General features: G+C 38.2%; 1 protein-coding gene across 6 annotated transcripts in view; it reads right to left on the bottom strand.

Annotated features, from left to right (window-relative positions):
* PDE4D (phosphodiesterase 4D) overlaps nt 1-19,120 on the bottom strand; it is a 1,003,569-nt gene that overhangs the window by 27,144 nt on the left and 957,305 nt on the right. For 5 of the 6 annotated variants that reach the window (XM_006762435.2, XM_006762439.2, XM_006762436.2 and 2 more), the window contains one exon: nt 18,770-18,882. In XM_006762435.2, coding sequence (XP_006762498.1) covers nt 18,770-18,882 — 113 coding nt within the window. Of the gene's footprint in view, nt 1-18,769; nt 18,883-18,968 lie in introns of all 6 variants that reach the window. The other variant, XM_006762442.2, reaches the window with a different exon arrangement.

Below are 19,120 nucleotides of genomic sequence, written 5' to 3'. Positions count from 1 at the left end.
AAAACGCTTGCCAGGATGCGGAACAAATGGAGCTCTCATACATAGTTGGAGGGAGTGCAAAATGGTATAGCAAATTTTTAAAAACAGCTTGGAACTTTCTTATAAAGTTAATAAGTACACTGACTATATGATGCAACAATCCTACCCACCCTAGTTATTTACCTAAGAGAAACGAAAACATATATCCGTACAAAAACCTATATGCAAATGTTTGTAGCAATTCTACTCATATCAACTGAAACCTGAAAATAGCCTAGATATCAGGTGGTGAATGGATAAACAAATTGTAATACATCCAACTGAAATACTAGAAAGCAATAAAAAGAAACAAATTAATACATGTAACATATTATTAGTGGATCAATCTCAAAAGCAATATATAAAGGGAAAGAAGCCATTTACAGAAGGCTATAGTATACTATGTGATTTCATTCACATAAATTCTGGAAAGGACAAAATGTAGGGTTATTCAGGTCACTGGTTGCCAGTGACTGGGGATAGGGGTAGGGGAATGACTACAAAAGAGCAAGAGAAACCTTTTTGGGTGATGTAAATATCGATATCTAGATTCTGGTGGTAGTCATCCAATTGTATACATTTTTCAAAACACATTCAACCATACCTAAAAAGACTACATCTTGCCATATGTAAGTTATACCTCAAAATCTGACTTTAAAAAAATGAGATGATGCTATCAAATTATTTTAATTCCAAATGTGCTTAACTGTACCTAAAGAGAAATGAAAAAAATCTCAAGCATAGTTACATACCATAAAATAACAATTTTACTCTTTCAAAGAGCTCCACCACTATATCCCAGGCAAATAGGCATATGTTTGTCTAAAGTCCATATTAGCTCTAAGGAATCTAATATATGGAAAATTCCTAATTAAGCAAAGCCTTTAGGCAATATAATAGCACTTAAACTATCCTTATTAGGTATTAATATCATTGTTATTTTAATCCTTTGGAATAAAACATTCCCTGAAATGCCTTAGATATTTTCCTGCTTTCTTAAACCAACTGATCTTAATTCTTTAATGATGATCTTGGACCACGTTTACTCACTCATCACTGAATAGTCAACAAATATTTATTTTATGGTATGTTTATTGTAGGCCAAGCACTATGCCAGCTGGTGGAAATTAAAAGCAAATACGGTGAAATGGGTAGAGCTGCTTGCAGAAAACTGAATGGTCCCAACTGATGCATACATTTTAAAATTCTTCTTTCACTTTTTCTTTATAGCAGTGATGTCATTTTTCATTTCTTCTTGGTTCTTACACATATTGTTGAATTTGTCTTCCATTCTTTTCATCCACCTTATGACCATTTCTCTGAACTCTTTCTCTGATAGGTTGCTTGCCTCCATTTTGTTTACTTCCTTTTCTGGTGATGCCTGTTTTTCTTTCATATGCGGGCTGTTTCTTTGTCTCCCCATGATCTCTCTTCTCCAAGTGTCTGGTTATGTAATTCTCTCTCTCCTTTCCGCGAGGGGTGCAGGGCTCCTCCGAATCTGCGTGCTCGTGCCGCCTGGGGACCAGTGTTCCTGGGTTCACAGCTGTTCACTGGGTGCCGTTGTTGTAGATTCTCTTCTTTCACTTTTTCATAGGTTTAATTTTTGAGTCCTTGGTTGTCAGCTTTTCCTTCTTTTTTTAAAAAATATATTTTATTGATATTTTACAGAGAGGAAGTGAGAGGGATAGAGAGTTAGAAATATCGATGAGAGAGAAACATCGATCAGCTGCCTCCTGCACACCCCCTACTGGGGATGTGCCCACAACCAAGGTACATGCCCTTGACCAGAATTGAACCTGGGACTCTTCAGTCCGCAGGCCAACGCTCTATCATTGAGCCAAACCGGTTAGGGCAGCTTTTTCTTCTTATGGTCAATATAAATCAGCCTCCACATAGTCAATAAAGCATTCATTTTCTTCTTCCTATTACATTGGATTTTTGTCTAGAATGTGTTGTAAAAGCAGTAGTTCTCATTCTCAAAGAAGACATCCAGTGTGAAATAAACTTCTGATATAGTGCTAACCTTCCTAGAGATTGTGTACAATAGCATATCAGAACAGTAATGAATAATCTTTCTAATTGTGCTTAACCTAGCATTTCTCAAACTTATTTCACTACCTAACTCTTTTCTTCCTTCACATTTATTAACAAGCAGAAATAAAAATACTATGATTTCAATGAAAATTCTTGTGGAAAGTAATGGGCTTAAATGTCAGATAATAATCATTTAAAAATGATTATTTACTTATTCACTTAACAAAATAGTAAACAGCTACTATGCATCAGCATGGTGATACAGCAATGAGCAAAAAAGACAAAAACAAGCCTTAGACAAAAAAAAAGTGACAAATATGCTATTAAGTAGTCAGGACAAGCTGCACTGAGAAAGTAATATCTGAGATGAGATCCTAATGACTAGAAAGCCAACCAGAAGATTTGGGGCAGAGCTTTCTGAACAAGGGCTGAAGGAACACAGCCAGCATGAAGAAATAAGTATATCAGGTCAGATTAGAGGGGTCAAGGAGGGGCAAAGTCAAGATCAGGTAAGCTTGCTAGAGGATGTGGAACTTAATTTACAGTTTTAAAAAGTTGTCCCTGGAGAGGATGGTTTGTAGGGGCGAAAGAGCAGATGGAAGAGGAGAGGAAGCACTGAGGAACTAACAAGACTTGAACTGAATGCTGGAAGTGAAGAGATAAGTATCAACGCCTAGATTTGTGACTTGAATAGATATTTGGAATCAATACCTCGATTTGTGACTTGAATAGATATTTGGGCCATTTGCTGAGATGAAGAAGGTTGGGGGAAGTACAGATTTGGAGGAGAATCAAAAGGAGAAGAGTCCTATGAATTGAGTGCAAGACAATTTAAAAAATATGAAGTTGTTTTTTTTTTAACTGTTGAGGGACATTTTACACCCCTACCCCCAATTCTTCACAGAGTTCTGGGTAAGGAAAAATGCCAGATAGTTGTTTTAAATATGTATTTACTTTCAAATCCTCTAATGACATAACACTCTGATAGAACACTTTCATCAAATTATTTTAAGATGTTTTTAGACTATCCCCCAAACCCTTTTAAGATGTTTTTAGATTATTCCTCCAAACCCATTAACAGATAATTTATTTTTAAATCCCTTCTTCACAGTAAATTAGTAATATAAAAGCCTAAGCAAGATTACACAACATAACCAAAAGCAGAATCCAGCATTTAAGTCGGCAGTATTTTTATTAAGGTACTATGCCTTATTTGAACATTTTAGTAATTAAGACTTCACTAAATGCAATCATAAGCACAATTAAAAATGGTGCAATAATGGGATTTTTTCCCCCATAAGTGACAGTGACAGAATAGTAGAGTACGGGAACTCTGAGAAGTACCAAGGTATAGAATGTAGGTTTCTCTAGTTGGCTTCACCAGAGTTAAAACCGTGGCCCTGTCTCTTATGAGCACTACAACATACAGTAGGTCTTTAGGGTCTTTGGGTTGTGCGGAAGGAGCTGGAGAAATAAAGGTAATCTAGCACAGTATCAAGCAGATGTCAGGAGCCCAATGAACAAATTTTTTGTTGTTAATCCTCACCTGAGGATATTTTTTCCCATTGATTTATGGAGAGAGTGGAAGGGAGGGAGGAAGAGAGAGAGAGAGAGAGAGAGAGAGAGAGAGAGAGAGAGAGAGATTAGCTGCCTCCTGCATATGGACCCCAGAATGGGGCCAAGGATTGAACTTGCCACCCAGATATGTACCCTTGACCGGAAATTGAACTTACAACCCTTTGGTGCCCAGGCCAATGCTCTATCACTGAGCAACACTGGTCAGGGCCCAATAAACTATTTATGGTGTGACCAGAAACACTGAAACTTGTCATAAGAAAGACAATCTGATTAAAACAACTGCATTAAGATTCCTGCAATAATATCTACCCAATAGTTTATGCAATCAATGGTTTGTCTGCAAACTATTAGAATCATGGACACCAGGTGAAAATGCTTATGGAGATACCAAACAAATAGATATAATTTTTTCAGCATGCACTGACCTGACAAATGTAAAGACATCCCTATAATCCCAAAGGGCAATGTAGGTACAACTTCACAGGTGACTTGGGACCAAGGAGATCAAGACCAGTACCAATGAGTATATGATGATGATTCTTTTAACTATGTGTTAGCTATTGTTTCAGCAAATCGTGTGAGCTTGCATTTAGTGTGTGGGAGACAAAATGAACGAACAAGTGCAGGAGCCACCCCACTTCCTTCTAGTGTGCCTTCCTGAGCTGCAGAGTCTGGACAATTAAAAACTCTGTATCCCAGATGCCCTTGCTTTCACATGTGATATAATTTCTTTTAATCAGATGAACCCCTGCCATTTCCCACAAATTAAACAGCTGTCAATCTAATTTTTGTTTCTTTGTAGACAATCTGCCTCTTCTCTCTGGCTGTGCTGAGATCTATTTGTTTCTGTAGGAAATACCAGGATGTGGGTTTCTTTAAAATTTTTTTCTGCTTGGGATTCAACTGAAATCCTAGAATATTTCCTTGTCTCCATTCTCTCTATTCTCTTCTTCTGGAATTCAAATTAGATTCATGTTGCCATTTTGCTGGAAAAGGAAATCTTGCCATATCTTAAAAGTACATATTGTTATCCATAAAATACAGCATAGGTTAGATCATCATCATTAATTCTATAGCAGTCATTTTTATTCAAAATAATGCTTTTAAGCAATTTTTAAAATTAAATGTAACTGTTCTTATATCTTGAGACTAAATTACTGGCTCTAAAATACTGGAAAAAGCAAAGCGATTTATCTAATTGCCCCTAACGTAAGATTTAACTATGTTTCTTCTAATAAATAACTCAAACTTGCCCTGGCCAATGTGGATCAGTTGGCTGGATGTCATCCTGCACACCAGAAAATGGTGGGTTTGATTCCCGGTGAGGGCACATACTCAGGTTGTGGGCTTGCTCCTGGGACAGGGTGCATGCAGGAGGCAACTGATGGATGTTTCTCTCTCACATTAATGTTTCTCTCTCCCGTTCCCTTCCTCTCTCTAAAATCAAGGAAGTCCTTAAAAACAACAACAACAACCCTCAGATCTAAAACATAGTTTAAAACATTATTTAACTCATATTTGTTCACACTTCAGGGTAGATGGTTGTTAATAACTACCTTGACATTTATTCTTCTAGGATACTGCCTATGTTATATCATTATGATGGGAGAACATAAGTTTTGCTTCTGAAAATAAAGGTGATAGGAAAAGAGTAAAATAATACACTTATTTAAAAGTCTCATTTCGTCTATAAAACCTTTGGTGCAGATACATGTCCTATAGTTACCAGACCCTCCAAAAAAAAAACAACAAACAAACAAACCCCTATGTAAGCCTAAATATTGGATTGTGGTTAACTGAAGCCAAAAGGCATAAAACAATGACAACCCCGCCCCCCCCCGCCAATGATTTTTTTCCCACATGAAAATGGTACCTGGTCTAGAAAATAGTCAAGTATCAAACACAAATAGTAAAGACACACCAACCTAAAAATCTCATTCAAAAGTGATGATGCCAATAAAAGACCTAAATCAAGGTCATGTCTATCAACAAAAATTTTTGCCACAAGATAAAAGCCTTGACAAAAGTAACACAGGACTGATTTGTTCGGGTCACTTCATCTTTTCCTATACCTTGTTACGGCATTTGAAAAGTGAAGGAGGTGAATAGGTAGATCTCACAAACCTCTTTCACCTCTATAGCCTTTCAAATTAAAAACCAAAAACAACTTTTATTAAGCAATGTTTGATTTCTCTGCAAAGTGGCTGTCAGCAAGTGGAAAAGGAAAGGCATCAGTCACCGACTCAGTGACTCATTTTCAACTCTGATAACAACTACACAGCTGGGGAGTTTCTTGCCCTCTGGTATGGCTAGTAGCAGGCGATGACTAAGACTTCATCATAGGCTGGAACTAAGTTCAAGGTCATTTCATCCACTCTTCTGTTTCTCAACCAGATTGTCATTTTAAATCTGTGCACTGATGAAAAGGTTTATTTTTGGTTCTTGTTCTTAGTTGCCCCAAGAAGAGACACCTAGTAACCTGATACTGATATCTGAATCACTTAGAGGGGCCTTAGAGGCCATTTAGGTAAGCAATGCACCGATTTTTAGACAAGGTGGAATGAAGATCTATCTACACGAGACCCTTACAACTCTAATAAAAGTTTCTTTTTTTGTGTGTCTGCCTTCAAATATATTCTTTCAAAGTCATCATAATGAAGTGGTCAGTGAGAGTGTAAATAAGAATATGCTATCATAGAGTGCTAGGTAACCGAGCTAAAACTAAAGTAAACAAACTCAGTAGGCCATCACATATGCAAGCTAGCGAGGTCCCATAAATCACCATGCTGAGTATCAGGATTTCAAAGGCACACTCTGTGGGCTCTGTCATCCAGGCGTGTTGATTCAAGCTCCAGTTGCATTGGGTTACTTATATGGCAGCATATAAAGTTCACCTTTAAGTTTAAAAATAGTTCCAGTCCTCATCCCTACTAATGATAGGCCACAATGCCTACTATGTGTGTGCACCACACTATGCACTTGACACAAGTTTTCATGTCATTCTCATAATAATCATGTGAAGTAGAGTTTATTAGTCCTGATTTACCGAGAAAACAGAGGCTCAGAGAGGTTGAGGTAATTTAATTATCCAAGGTCATAACTCTAGTGTGGGGTGGATTTATATCCGGAAGATAAATTGTTAAGCTCATTGGAATAAGGAAGATTTAAAGCGGAATCCAGATAAAGATCCATATGTGTCATTTGCTATTCTGACCCACTTTTCTCTTTTGGCATCCAATAATTACTCATGAAATACTACAGTGAATCAACTTACACTGATTTTGACACAGTCTCTCTTCACCGTGTTCCAGCTGATACCGTGCTGCCCCATGCTCTCCCTCCCAGGCAACAGGTTCCTTAGGGGGTAGCCCAGCAGTTGGATGTGACAAACCACCCATGCTGCTACTGGGCCATGACTCAAGGAGGCAACAGGTGAAGGCGGTGAAGCCAGCTATTGGTGCTAAAAAAGACTCACGCCTCAGAAATACACTCTGTCTATAAATCTCCCCTCTTCAGTCAGAACTCCCACCTCCCTCATCCCCACAGCCAACTGTCTTCCCATAAACAGTCAGACCCTCACCTCAGGGGATTTCTTTTTTCCTTCAAGGCTGTCCCAAAGGTTTATTCCAACCAGATTTCACCATATTAATCCTAGGTGTCAAGTAGGCAGGAACACAAACTGGTCAGTCTGCCTCCAGCCAAGGACAACTCTGATCCCAGGCCAGCGCAGTCAGATATTCCTCCTCCCACCCTTCTCCTTCACCACCTCATTGTCTAATACAGCTTTCTCCTACCTTCCTTTCCTTCCATCTTTATTTCTCACTCTAGCCACGAGTCCATCTTTCCTCTCCATTCCCCCAATAGGCAACACCATAATAATTGCCTATTTAAAATTCTGACACCTGCTTAAGCCTTCCCTACGTTTATCCTATCTCCCGCTGATTGATCAAGCTTTATACCACCAATTCTACTCACCCAACGCTCCAAATCCCATCAGCTCAGAATCTCAGATCTGCCTTAGTCAATTGGTCTTCTCATACCACTGACCCCTTAGTTTATATCTGTGGCCTGTTAACTACCTGCCTACTAAGTTGACTCCCAACCTAATGCTGTCTTACTGGCATACATTTCCTAAGAACTAGCAGCTAGGAGCTAGGAGCTAGGAGCTAGGAGCTAGGTCCTTTCTGCTCTCATCCCAACATGACACAGAGAACAAGGAAGGCAGAATAAGCCGCACAATAGGATTCCCTTACAGGAATTGTATTTGCTGAAACTGCTCTTACAATTTTGAAATCCAGAGCTCACTAAATAAATTAAAAAATTATTAGGACATATTTTGCAAATGCAGCCTGAGAACAAACACTTGTTTTTCTATCTCCTTGTCCTCCCCCCAGATGTTACGTTCAGAAAAATAATGATCTCTGCCTGTATTCAGAAGCATATGGCTCGTGGACAAGTTTAATAGAGCATCAGTTTTTCATCTTTAAAAATGTGACAGATAACATTAACAGGTTTGAACACAAGGTTAAGGTAACAAGTAAGTTTTCCACTGAACATTTCAAGTCAGTTTCAACAATATGCTCTGATGAGAATGACAATACTTAACATCTTTGGTATAAATTTGGATTTTCTGTATAATTCAGTATAATATATCATTCTTTAAATAGACTCATGATAATTTGATTTTTTGTATAATCTTTGAAAAATCAGTTCCCACTGTAATAAAATATCTGTTCTTTCTCTGTAATGGGTTTACACTGGAATGATCAGGCAAAATGAAAGGAGAGTAACAAAAGGAGAACACTTCAATATATCCTCTCTAAATATTTTTGAGAATATTATTTAAGATACCTTTATTCATATTTAGGTCTAAAACAAAAACAAAGCACCAAAACACCGCTGTGCCCACCATGGAAAGCAGCCTTAAATCAGCCAGTCATTTTCTGAAACGAAGACGACAATATCAGCTTACACTTATTCCACGGTGGCAACCTCATCTTTGCCTGGTTGCTATGGACACTTCCCTATCAGGCCTGTGCTTTCTACTCTCCAGGCCTGCTTATGACAGACGGAGGTGCTTCCTATTATGGTGCCTATGTCTGCACAGCACACTCCTTTCCAGTAATATAAAGCAGAGGCTGCCACCCGAGGGATTACAGTGCAGCAGACCAGAGATGCTGACGGAAACCCAAGCATGCCTCAGGCAAAGCTGCACAGGATGCTCCCTAACAGGCAAATGCCAACCAGCACCTCTTTTCTTCCCTGTTGGAAGGGAAAGTATTCAGATGTCATTTTTAGTTGAAGCAAACCTATAATAGGAATGTTACTGCTAAAGTAGATACAGAGGAGAGAGGACTATTAAAGGCCACCAATATAGCCTGTATGGTTTCTGTTTGTATACTATTAACTTTTAATTTAAATGAGATTAGACTAATCTGAGCATAAACCATGCCAAAATTTCTGAGCTATGAGTGTCTGTAAGCAGAACTGAGATTCTTAAATGGGAAATAATCAGGATTCTTGTCCGTGAAAGAAAAACATCTTTCTTGCAAGACATCAACTATAATGCACAGACTCCAAGGTGACAATAGCATTTACATGAACAAACATCCTGCATATAGTACTAATTTATATGGCCAATTACAAAATGATATATTGACACTCACTGGTTTTAGGTTATAAGGCCTGTAGAGGCTTCATAAATGCATGGTAGAAAATTCACTGTTTACGAATTTAACCAGTTACTGAATCCATCTGCTTATCAGAAACATGGCTTGTATTAAATTTACACAAAGAGAAAAAAAGTGTATCTCTCACCCATACTTTATGAATATGAGTTGAGAAAAAGGCTACATGGATAACCCAAAATGATGCAGAGACACTCTAGGAAGCGAATTACATTAAGAAGCCAGGAGATTTCTAACTACACAGGTAGTACTAACACATCTCAGGCTTGGTTCTGAGATGAAAAATAGATAACAGTAACAATGATGCTTTGAAATATTGATCATGCTAAACACTACCGAAACTAGCAAAGTAGGCAGGAACAGATTATATTTTCATTTTATTAATTTATACGACTTCTACTCAAATGACATTACACAGAAAAATTAGGATGAATTTCTTCAATTCTTTGACCAAATGTTTAGTAATTCCCTTGGAAAAAGTCTGAAAAATAGTAAAATTGAAACTATTACTCATAAAAGAACTTTAATCTTCTAAGCCCTCTTAAGTAAAATTGACCTTAGTTCCTCAAATTGATCAGTAACGATTCCTCCAGCAGAGAGCAGAAGCATTTAAAGGTGCATTTCAAGGATCACCACTACAATACCATTTACACAGTTCATCCAATATTTATTGAGCACCTACTCAACAAGACCTTGTGTGTGATGTTACTGAGGCTGGAGAAATAAGTCTAATGACCTAATGGACATTGTAAATGTATTAAGAATAAAAAAAGAAAGAAATATCGGACTAAGAGTTAAGAGAACCACCACAAAGTCCTGTGGAAGGTCAAAGGAAAGAGATTACATCCAATCAGGGGAGGCAGGGCGAAAGGCATGGGAGAAGACACAACAGAAAAGACTTCTTAGAGCAGGTAGCCTTCCAGATAGACCTTAAAGGATGATTAAGATTTGTTTAATAAACTTTTTGTTTTAGAAAAGTTTTAGAGATACAGACAAATTGGCAAGATCAGTGCAGAGAGTCTCCCTCCATATGCCTCACACCCAGCTTCACCTATTACTAACATCTTACATTAGTATGGCACACCCGTCATACTCATTGAACAATATGATGCATTATTAACTAAAGTATACACTTTACTCAGATTGCCCCAATTCTCACCTAATGCTCTTTTTCTGTTCCAGGATCCCACCCAAATGTGACAGCATGTTACATTTGTCTCCTTCGGTCCCTCTTGGCTGTCACAGTTTCTCGGATCGTCTTCGTTTTTGATGGCCTTGACAGTTTTGAGGAGTACTTGGTCAGGTATTTTGTAGAATGTCCCGCAACTAGGAACTGCCTGATGTTTTTCTCATGGTCGGGTGGGATTATATGCTTTTGCTAGGAAGACCATAGATGTAAAGTGCCATATTCATCAGATCATAAGTGTAAGTACTACAACATGGCATCACTGTGGATGTTACCTTTGACTGCTTGGCCGAGGTAGTGTGCACTTGTGGGGTTTCTCCAGCACAGCAGTACTCTACTCCCTATTTCCCTATTGTGCTTTTCGGAAGGAAGTCAGTATGCACAGCACACACTTAAGGAGTGAGTAGTTTTATGCTCTCCCTCCTTGAGGGTTGAGTAACTACATAAATTACTTGGAATCCTTCTGCACAGATTTTCCTATTCTCCCCATTTAATTATTTAGTTAATAAAGTATTTACGTCCATATGACCTCATGGATTTTTTTTATTTTTATATTTTGGGTTATAATCCAATACTCACTTTCTTGATCGAATATTTCAAGCTCTGGTAATTGGGAGCCCTTTCACAAATTTGCTCTTATGTCCCTTTGTAATGTTCCCATCAATGTGGAGTTTTGCTTGAGCACTTCCTTACCTTCTGTCACTACAACATGCTCCCAGTTCCCGAATCAGCTATTTCTCCAAGAACCTGTGACACCTCTGATTGGGCAATGGTATTAGAAACCAAAGTGAAGGTGCTAGGTGTATTCATTGCTACTGGGGTGTCACTCTTCAGGCCCCCTCAGGCGACTGAGCAGGGAAACATTTGTACATACACTAAGTAGTTAAGATGTTGAAAGGTGCAGTGAGATGCTATGTCCTTAGTATATTTTTCTTTGCATTAAATATTAATAAGAGATTCTGTGCCTTCCAGGCTCATTCAGAAGAATAACAGGGATACATTCATTTATGAAAATAACTGGCTAAACTATTCTCTAATGCTATATGTATTCCTCCAAAAGTAGCACAGAGAGTTTTAGATATTCTGGCAAAACTTCAGGCCAGATTGATGGGCTGTTCTGTAAAATTACACAAGAAACAAAAGGTAAATTCCTTGAAAAGTCACTGATGGAAAGCAAAGTAAGTGAAAAATCCAACAGTCCTCTTCGGTTAGCATCAACATCATTAGGCCACCATTCCCTCTTCAAACCTTGTAAGTGTGTACTAGTAGGTATCGGGACAGCAAAGAAACACGTTGTCTAACTCTCACCCCACAAAATAAGAAAAGACAGATGGTATTTCTTTATAGATAGAAATAAATGATTTGACATTACTGAGTACCTACTATGTCTCTGACTCTGTCTAGACAATTTCCATCTTTTAAATCATTAAATTGTCACAGCAACTATCTAACAGATGAGAAAAACGAAGCACAGAATTATAGTAACTTGTCCAATTTATATCTAATAAAGGCAGAGAGTGAATCCAACCCAAGGGGGTGCTCTAAATACATAGACTGTTCTGCCTGAGGAATGAATGTCGAATGAATGAGAGATTTCTGATGATTAAATTTGGCTTTTTCTCTTCTAGTGGGGAGATCCCATTAATGTCAGAGAAGGAAAATCATAGGTTGCTTAAAACAAATTTTTCTAACCAACCATGACTCACCAAATTGTTCTTGTTGGCAATTTAGAACGGTATATCCAAAAGTATGCCAGTGTGTGTGAGTAGTGAGCAAAATGCTTTACGGTGGTGTAGATGAACATTTTCTCATTTTGTTACATACTAATTTTAATGTATGCTAGAAAAAATACAACTAGGACTTCATATCCATGCTTTTATGTACATCCTTGCTTAAGATGAGGCATTCAGGTGGGTATTTGCAATAAAAAAGAAATGCTTTAAATAAAAACATTCAACCTGTAGCAATTGTGAATGGACACAGGAAGTCTGAGCAACACTATTTTAGACTGTTATTACAGAAGAGAAAGGTCATGTTTTCCTTCTAAGAAATATTATTTTCTTACATTGCAAGGAGGATATGGCACATGGTTTTCCTCAATCTCTTTTTAAAACACATTCTAGACATTGGAAAACTTACATGCAATGTACTGACCACCCAGTATGTGCTATGCACCAAACTGAGCTTTGCATACATTGTTTGATGCTCTCAGCAACCTTTTGGTTTTATTTTCCCCTTTTATCGTCTCCATTTATAAATGAAGAAATTGAGATTCAGAGAAGTGAGGCATGTTTCCCAAAATATTACGTAGGAAGCTGCCGACAGAGCTGGAATATGAGACCAAGATCACGTGACAAAAACCATCTATGTTCTTTCCGCTCTACAAAGCTGCCGGAGGCATCACGGGTGTCCACGCCAGTCCAGGGAGTAAATGTCATTCATGCTCATCCAAGTAGACAAAGTGTAGCAAAATAATAACAAAAAGCCCAGAACACTAAGCACTAATAAAGAAAAGTATTTCATTAAAGATAAAGTATCCTCTCTAACCTACTGTCATCCCATTTAACTCATTTCTTAACGAACAGAGCAGAATTGTTTGTTGTTTAATCAAATAGCAACACTCACTCCCCATCCCTGTTCAAGTGAATAAAAGAAAATGCCTTCCTGAAATGTCTTTTAAAACTAGTGTGAGTATTCAAATAAGGGGCAACCCATTTCTATATTTCCTAGAAAGATGACAGACTAATAGTGCCAATGAAACCATCACAAGTAGCCAGGTACCCCAATGCCGCCCGGACAGAGCTATGCCACCACAAAATAAGCCCCCCCCCCGACCCCCCGGCTATTTGCAGTTTTAGAGGGTTGGTCTCTTTCTGAAAAAGATCAGATTCTATATATTTTATGGATTAACTGAAAATCATAGCCCAAACCGGTTTGGCTCGGTGGATGGAGCGTCGGCCTGTGGACTGAAGGGTCCCCGGTTCGATTCCGGTCAGGGGCATGTACCTGGGTTGCGGGCACATCCCCAGCAGGAGATGTGCAGGAGGCAGCTGATCGATGTTTCTCTCTCATCGATGTTTCTAGCTCTCTATCTCTCTCCCTTCCTCTCTGTAATAAATCAATAAAATATATTTAAAAAAAAGAAAATCATAACATTTATAGCATTTCACATCTGCCAGACAGGTTTATCTTAAGTAATAGCTACAATTTATGTGACTATCAGAAATCTTCTTAAATTGAACAAATGCATTATCTATCATCCTTACTATCTGGGGAAAAAATGTGTTTAATCTATCCATAATGCTGGGGAAAGTTCTATTTTATGTTGGTGAAGGCTTTTGTTTTGAAATGAAAAAGAAAAAAGAAAAACAAACACAAAAGAACAAAACCAAACTCCAAAACATAGTTTATAGCGCTCTAAGGCGCTACCTCTATCCGATAATTAAATCAAAATGTAATAACTGAAAACAATTTCTCTAGTAATGACTAATTTATTGAATCACAAGTTAGAAGTTTTCCGATAATTAAATTATTAGGGATATTCTCAATCCTTCGTAATAACTATGGCACACATGTAAACTACATAACTCTTCGCCAAATCTACTTTTATTAAGTAAATGAAAAGGCAAATTCAAAACATCAATAAATTTATTTTCTATAGATACAGAAAATACCTTCTTTTAAAATTTAAAGTTTTCTTTAGGCATGTTAATTAATTCTTAACAATTCTCTTATGACTATGTCAACAAAATTTAGTATTTTAATGTAGAAAATGACTGTCACTTGACATTTGTTCTTCAAAAAATTAAAATACCTTTTCCAACTTAACTTCAACTTCCTTCTTAGCAAGGAAGTTTCTGTTCTGTAATACTCACATAATGCTGAAATACCTTAAGGTTCAGCTACCTCTATAAATATCCTATATTCATTCTAGCACCCCTCTTTCCCAGAATAAAATGTATCAGCAGTCATAGAAAACTCTAGTATATATTTGTATGCACTGACTATTAAACAGCAGCAGGGGGAGCAGACAATGAAACACTAAGAAAAAGCACCCCAGAAAGCAATGTAATTTATGGCAACAGAAGCACGATAATTTCTTGAAAAACAAATAGACAAAATAAATTCCATAAAGAAGCAATGACCACGTTTGCAAGGTTGGCCTATATACATCTGGAATGCACTAAAGAACAGCCTTCAGTCTCTTAGAAGGATGCTTGAATCCTAACTTCAAGACGTGCTTTCAGCTTGAAGCAGAGTAGTTTCCAACAATGACAGGACAAGAAACTGCCCCAAAATTAGATAGAGGAAAAAACTTCATGTTTTTAGAGTGGCGTATTTTGAGGAGAAATCAAAGTGATTTTGTTTCCTCCTTCAAATATTCCTGCACTTACTCTGGTGAAGTGGGCGTTGTGAGGTCACAAGTGAATGAAGTTATAGGGTTCAAGTTATAGCATAATCCTTCAAAACCCTGAGGCTTAGGCTCCTGGCCTGTCCTCCTTGAATCCTCAACTGACTTTCTATAAGAGAAGGTGACCAAAAACACTGTGAAACTACTCTGCATACAAACATCTGGCAGGATATTCTAGCTCTGCAAAATCTGTACAAAAGGATGGAAATGTGCTCACCGATCCCAGATAGTTTTATACATTCTAAAAATTAATAGGAACTGTTTTTTCTGTTATACAGTAAAACAAAGTGTTATTTGGCTTGTCTGTTTGGAATTCTGTAACTGGCACGTAAGAAAAGACTAAACTTCTAATAAGAACTTCAAAATGTTTATGTCTATATTAAACCAAAAAAGTGTCGATATAATTTAAGCATTTTTATAATACAGAAATGTACATTAAGGACAGTTATTTAATAATTATATTATGAAAATCCATAAACTTAAAATGTCAAGCATAAATTACAGTTGAATGTTAAAAAAAATATGTTACCCAAGTAAGCAACCAATTAAGTTGGACCTAAAACTCAAATAATAATGCCAACAACAACAGGTATAGTGCCTACTATTATCAAGCACTATTTCTTACCTAGCTATTTTCTAGCTATTTTATTCTCTCAACCTTCTGCATCAGCCTTTCAAAATAGATATGGTGTCCACCTTGTGCGAAGGAAATTGAAGCTAAAAAAGTCAGTCAGTTCTCTGATGTAACTCAGTCAGCAAGGAACACATTATGATTCAATTTCTAGGTCTGTCTACCTCCAAAGCTTTGAGACATCACCAAAATCTCCCTCAATTGTAGCAATGAGGTTCCAAAGAAAATCTGTACAAATCTCAAGCGGATTAATGTGTTTATGAGGGCAAATGCTATAGATTTAACCACTCAAATTAAATGCCATCTGGAGCCTCTTACCCTACTTGGTACAAGCATCCTACATGTATTACGCCAACTCTGGCCTTGGACAAGAACTCAATAATTTTCCCATCTCAATACCATCAATAAGCATTATGCACATTACAACTCCCATCAGGAAATATAGCTAGTTACTTCTAAAACATCATTTAAAAACTGCTAATAATTTAGATTCTTTACATTAGGATTTTTAAAAACATATGAAGAATCTGTTAACCCAATTAGCTAAACGGGTTTGAAGAATCAATTTCCTTCTCCCTGACCCCAAATCCCTCTTCATAATAACCACCATAGAGATATAGTGATTATTTGCATAGTTCTCTGTATAATCACTTACAAATCATAGTCCTTACTAGTATTTTTATTATTTAAATCTATTAGAGTAACTTTTTTTAAAAAAAACAAAACAAAAAACAAAACCTCAAGAGAGAAGAAAACAGAGAAAGATGTCATGACTTTTCAAAGCAAAAATAACCTGAACGCATTGGTTGGTGCAAGTATATGTAAAAAAGAAGTATATGTAAAAAAAAAAGAAATAACCCGAAGCTATGTTTCAGACTTACTCATTCATACTCAAGGGATATCAGACAACCTAGTGGACGTGTGATACAAGCTGTCACTATTCCATTTCTGACTTAGGCTCACTCACGGGGACCTTCAGATCAGCTGCTCCAACTCAGTTTACAGCTCATGTGGATGTGACTTATTCGTGCCCTTGCTATCAAACAGAAGGGTCACTTTACAACCTTTACTAAGAGCTCCCCCCCCCTTTTATGCTAATCCTTTTTCATCTATAAAAAGTTACATGAGCTTAGCACTCATTTAGAAATGAATGGGTTAAAAAATGAATGGCTTAGACATTAAAAGTTTAAGCAACAGCTACATCTGAGTTGAAAAAAAATGTAATGTTAAAAATAAGTGTCCCATCAGTAATCATTCAACCATAAGACATAGACTGCTAGAATGACTATATTTTGAAGAAGTATTTTCTCAACCTAGATTGCACTTCAACCAAATAAACCTGTATATTAACACAGTCATCGTCTAATTTAGGGTCCTTCACAATGAAGATTAAAAAATAAAAATCCCTGTCTTATGTGGTGCTTATAAAAGAAAAGAATCATTTTGAGTAATTACTGTGACAAAGTTTTATTTTTCAAATCTTAAAATGTGGATAAGGTAATTACTTCACAGTTGTCATATATAGTGGATTATTAGAGTTCATGTTAATTTTTAAATCAGAAAACAGGTTTCATCATAAGAGTATGGATTTTGGGGGAAAGTAATTGTAGCTGTGTGGGTTCATTTTGCTGAAAAATAACAGTCAAATCATCTTGAAAACATGAGCAATTGCCTTCAGGTGCCTTCAGGCTCTGCTCTTTCTTTTACTACACAGAATTAACCAGAGAAGAGAATTCAGAACGCAGGCCCACTGCAGAATGGTTCCATTCAGCAGCTAGGACAATAGAGATACCCAGCTTATGTCCACTGCTATTATGAATCAAATTATGAACAAACAATTTATGTTTTAGAAATTTAATAAATAAACTAAGAATTCGTAAGCCAGATGAGAACAATGACACTTAATGCCACAGCAGGGAGTAGGAGAGCAATAACCAATCATTTTAATGAAGAGTCATACCAAATTTAGAAATGAGGCCCAAATGACCAAAAAAAAAAAAAAATTACATTTGATCAGCATGCTTATGGGTAAGTCAGCATGGTTATGGATGGGTTCATGCCTGCAGCCAGTGACTGGAGAGTCCCTTTTATTTTATTTGCAGGTAATGTTTCATTTAAAAACAATGCTGTCTATGTAAGCATTATCGGCAGATAAGACAAGTGGCTGATACGCTATGGTATTTTTAAAAACCGCGTGAGAAAAAAACAGGTGGGATAAAAACTACAGCAGGCTAAAACAAAATAAAAAGCATCACTCTCTGAAAAACATGTGCACATAAACAGTAAAACGGTATACACTTCCTGACCTTGTAAATAGGTGGCTCAAAATTAAATATCTTTAAGAGGGAACTGTTACTAATTGTCACACAAAGTTACCCAGTCCTTACTGGTTGAATCTCCTGGCCATTTGCACCGACATTCTCCTTTCCTATCCCCTCAGCCAATACTCATAAAAACATACATAATCAATTATTTCCTTATACAACTAAAGACAAAAACCCCCCTACAGGAATTCTGAGAAATACAGCAAAACAGACAACACTCTACCTTGCTTTACCGCTGAGCCAGACTGAAGGTTACTTCTCACCCCTCCTCCCCCCCCCAACTCCACTAACCACCAAGACCGGCACTAGCAGATATGGCACAAACACCCCACTGACTTTCCAAGACTCAAGGGAAGGAACAAGGTAAAGATCATAATGGTATTTTCTATCTTCGCTGACGTTTCTTCTGGACAGGTATGGCCAAGTGAACATACAAAGAGTCAGTTTTTACAGGGTACCCTGACCCCTAGATAAATGAGGGCTAAGGTTCCAAGTTCGGTTTGAGTGATGACATCAAGAGATTGCACTGACCTCCAGCCACTCTTATTTCCAACTGGGAATCCCAAGAATACCCTTAAACATGCAATGCCCATGGACTCGACTGGGTTTCTGCAGCAAGGGCAAAGTGTCACGATTCTTCCCATCTGCCACCCCCCCCAAAAAACCCACTGTGTCCTGGAGGTACTGCCATCAACTATGTCAAAGCTACTTTTGCAAAATGTTTCCTTTATCTGGAGTGAGTGGAAGAGAGAGGGAAGGTACAGAATCAGGGAGCTCCCTCGGAGGGAGCAGAACTGCCAACAATCTGCATACATTTCCCAGGGCCACGGGAACCGGTGGCTTCACCGGCGTGGGAACCAGCCGCCTCCGGACCTCCGTGGGAGCGGAGCAGGGCCTTACCTTGTTGGAGGCCATCTCACTGACGGAGTGCCTGGTCTGCAGGGTCTCTAGCTGGTCCAGACACCAGTCCAGCTCCTCCAGGGTCTCGCTGGCCAGTTTCTGGTAGGCCTCCTCTGCGAAGAGATAGGGAAAGGGGGGCTCAGTTCTCAAGCGCTTCACGGGGCTGCCAGCGAGTTCAAAGGGGGCCATCTTGCCCTACCCCGCCATGCTCGGATGCCCGGTGCCCGCACATGGGGGCTGCTCCTTCATATTGCCGAGCCGGGCGCTCTGCTAGCGGGGCAGCCGGCCTCGGGACGGCACGGGCTCTCCAGCTTGGCGTCTCCGTCCGGCGTCCGGGGAGGGCGCGCGGAG

This window comes from Myotis davidii, unplaced genomic scaffold, assembly GCF_000327345.1.
Source record: "Myotis davidii unplaced genomic scaffold, ASM32734v1 scaffold135, whole genome shotgun sequence".
Taxonomy (NCBI): Eukaryota; Metazoa; Chordata; class Mammalia; order Chiroptera; family Vespertilionidae; genus Myotis; species Myotis davidii.
The sequence above is the reverse complement of the archived record's forward strand: the minus strand, read 5'-3'. Positions and strand labels throughout refer to the sequence as shown.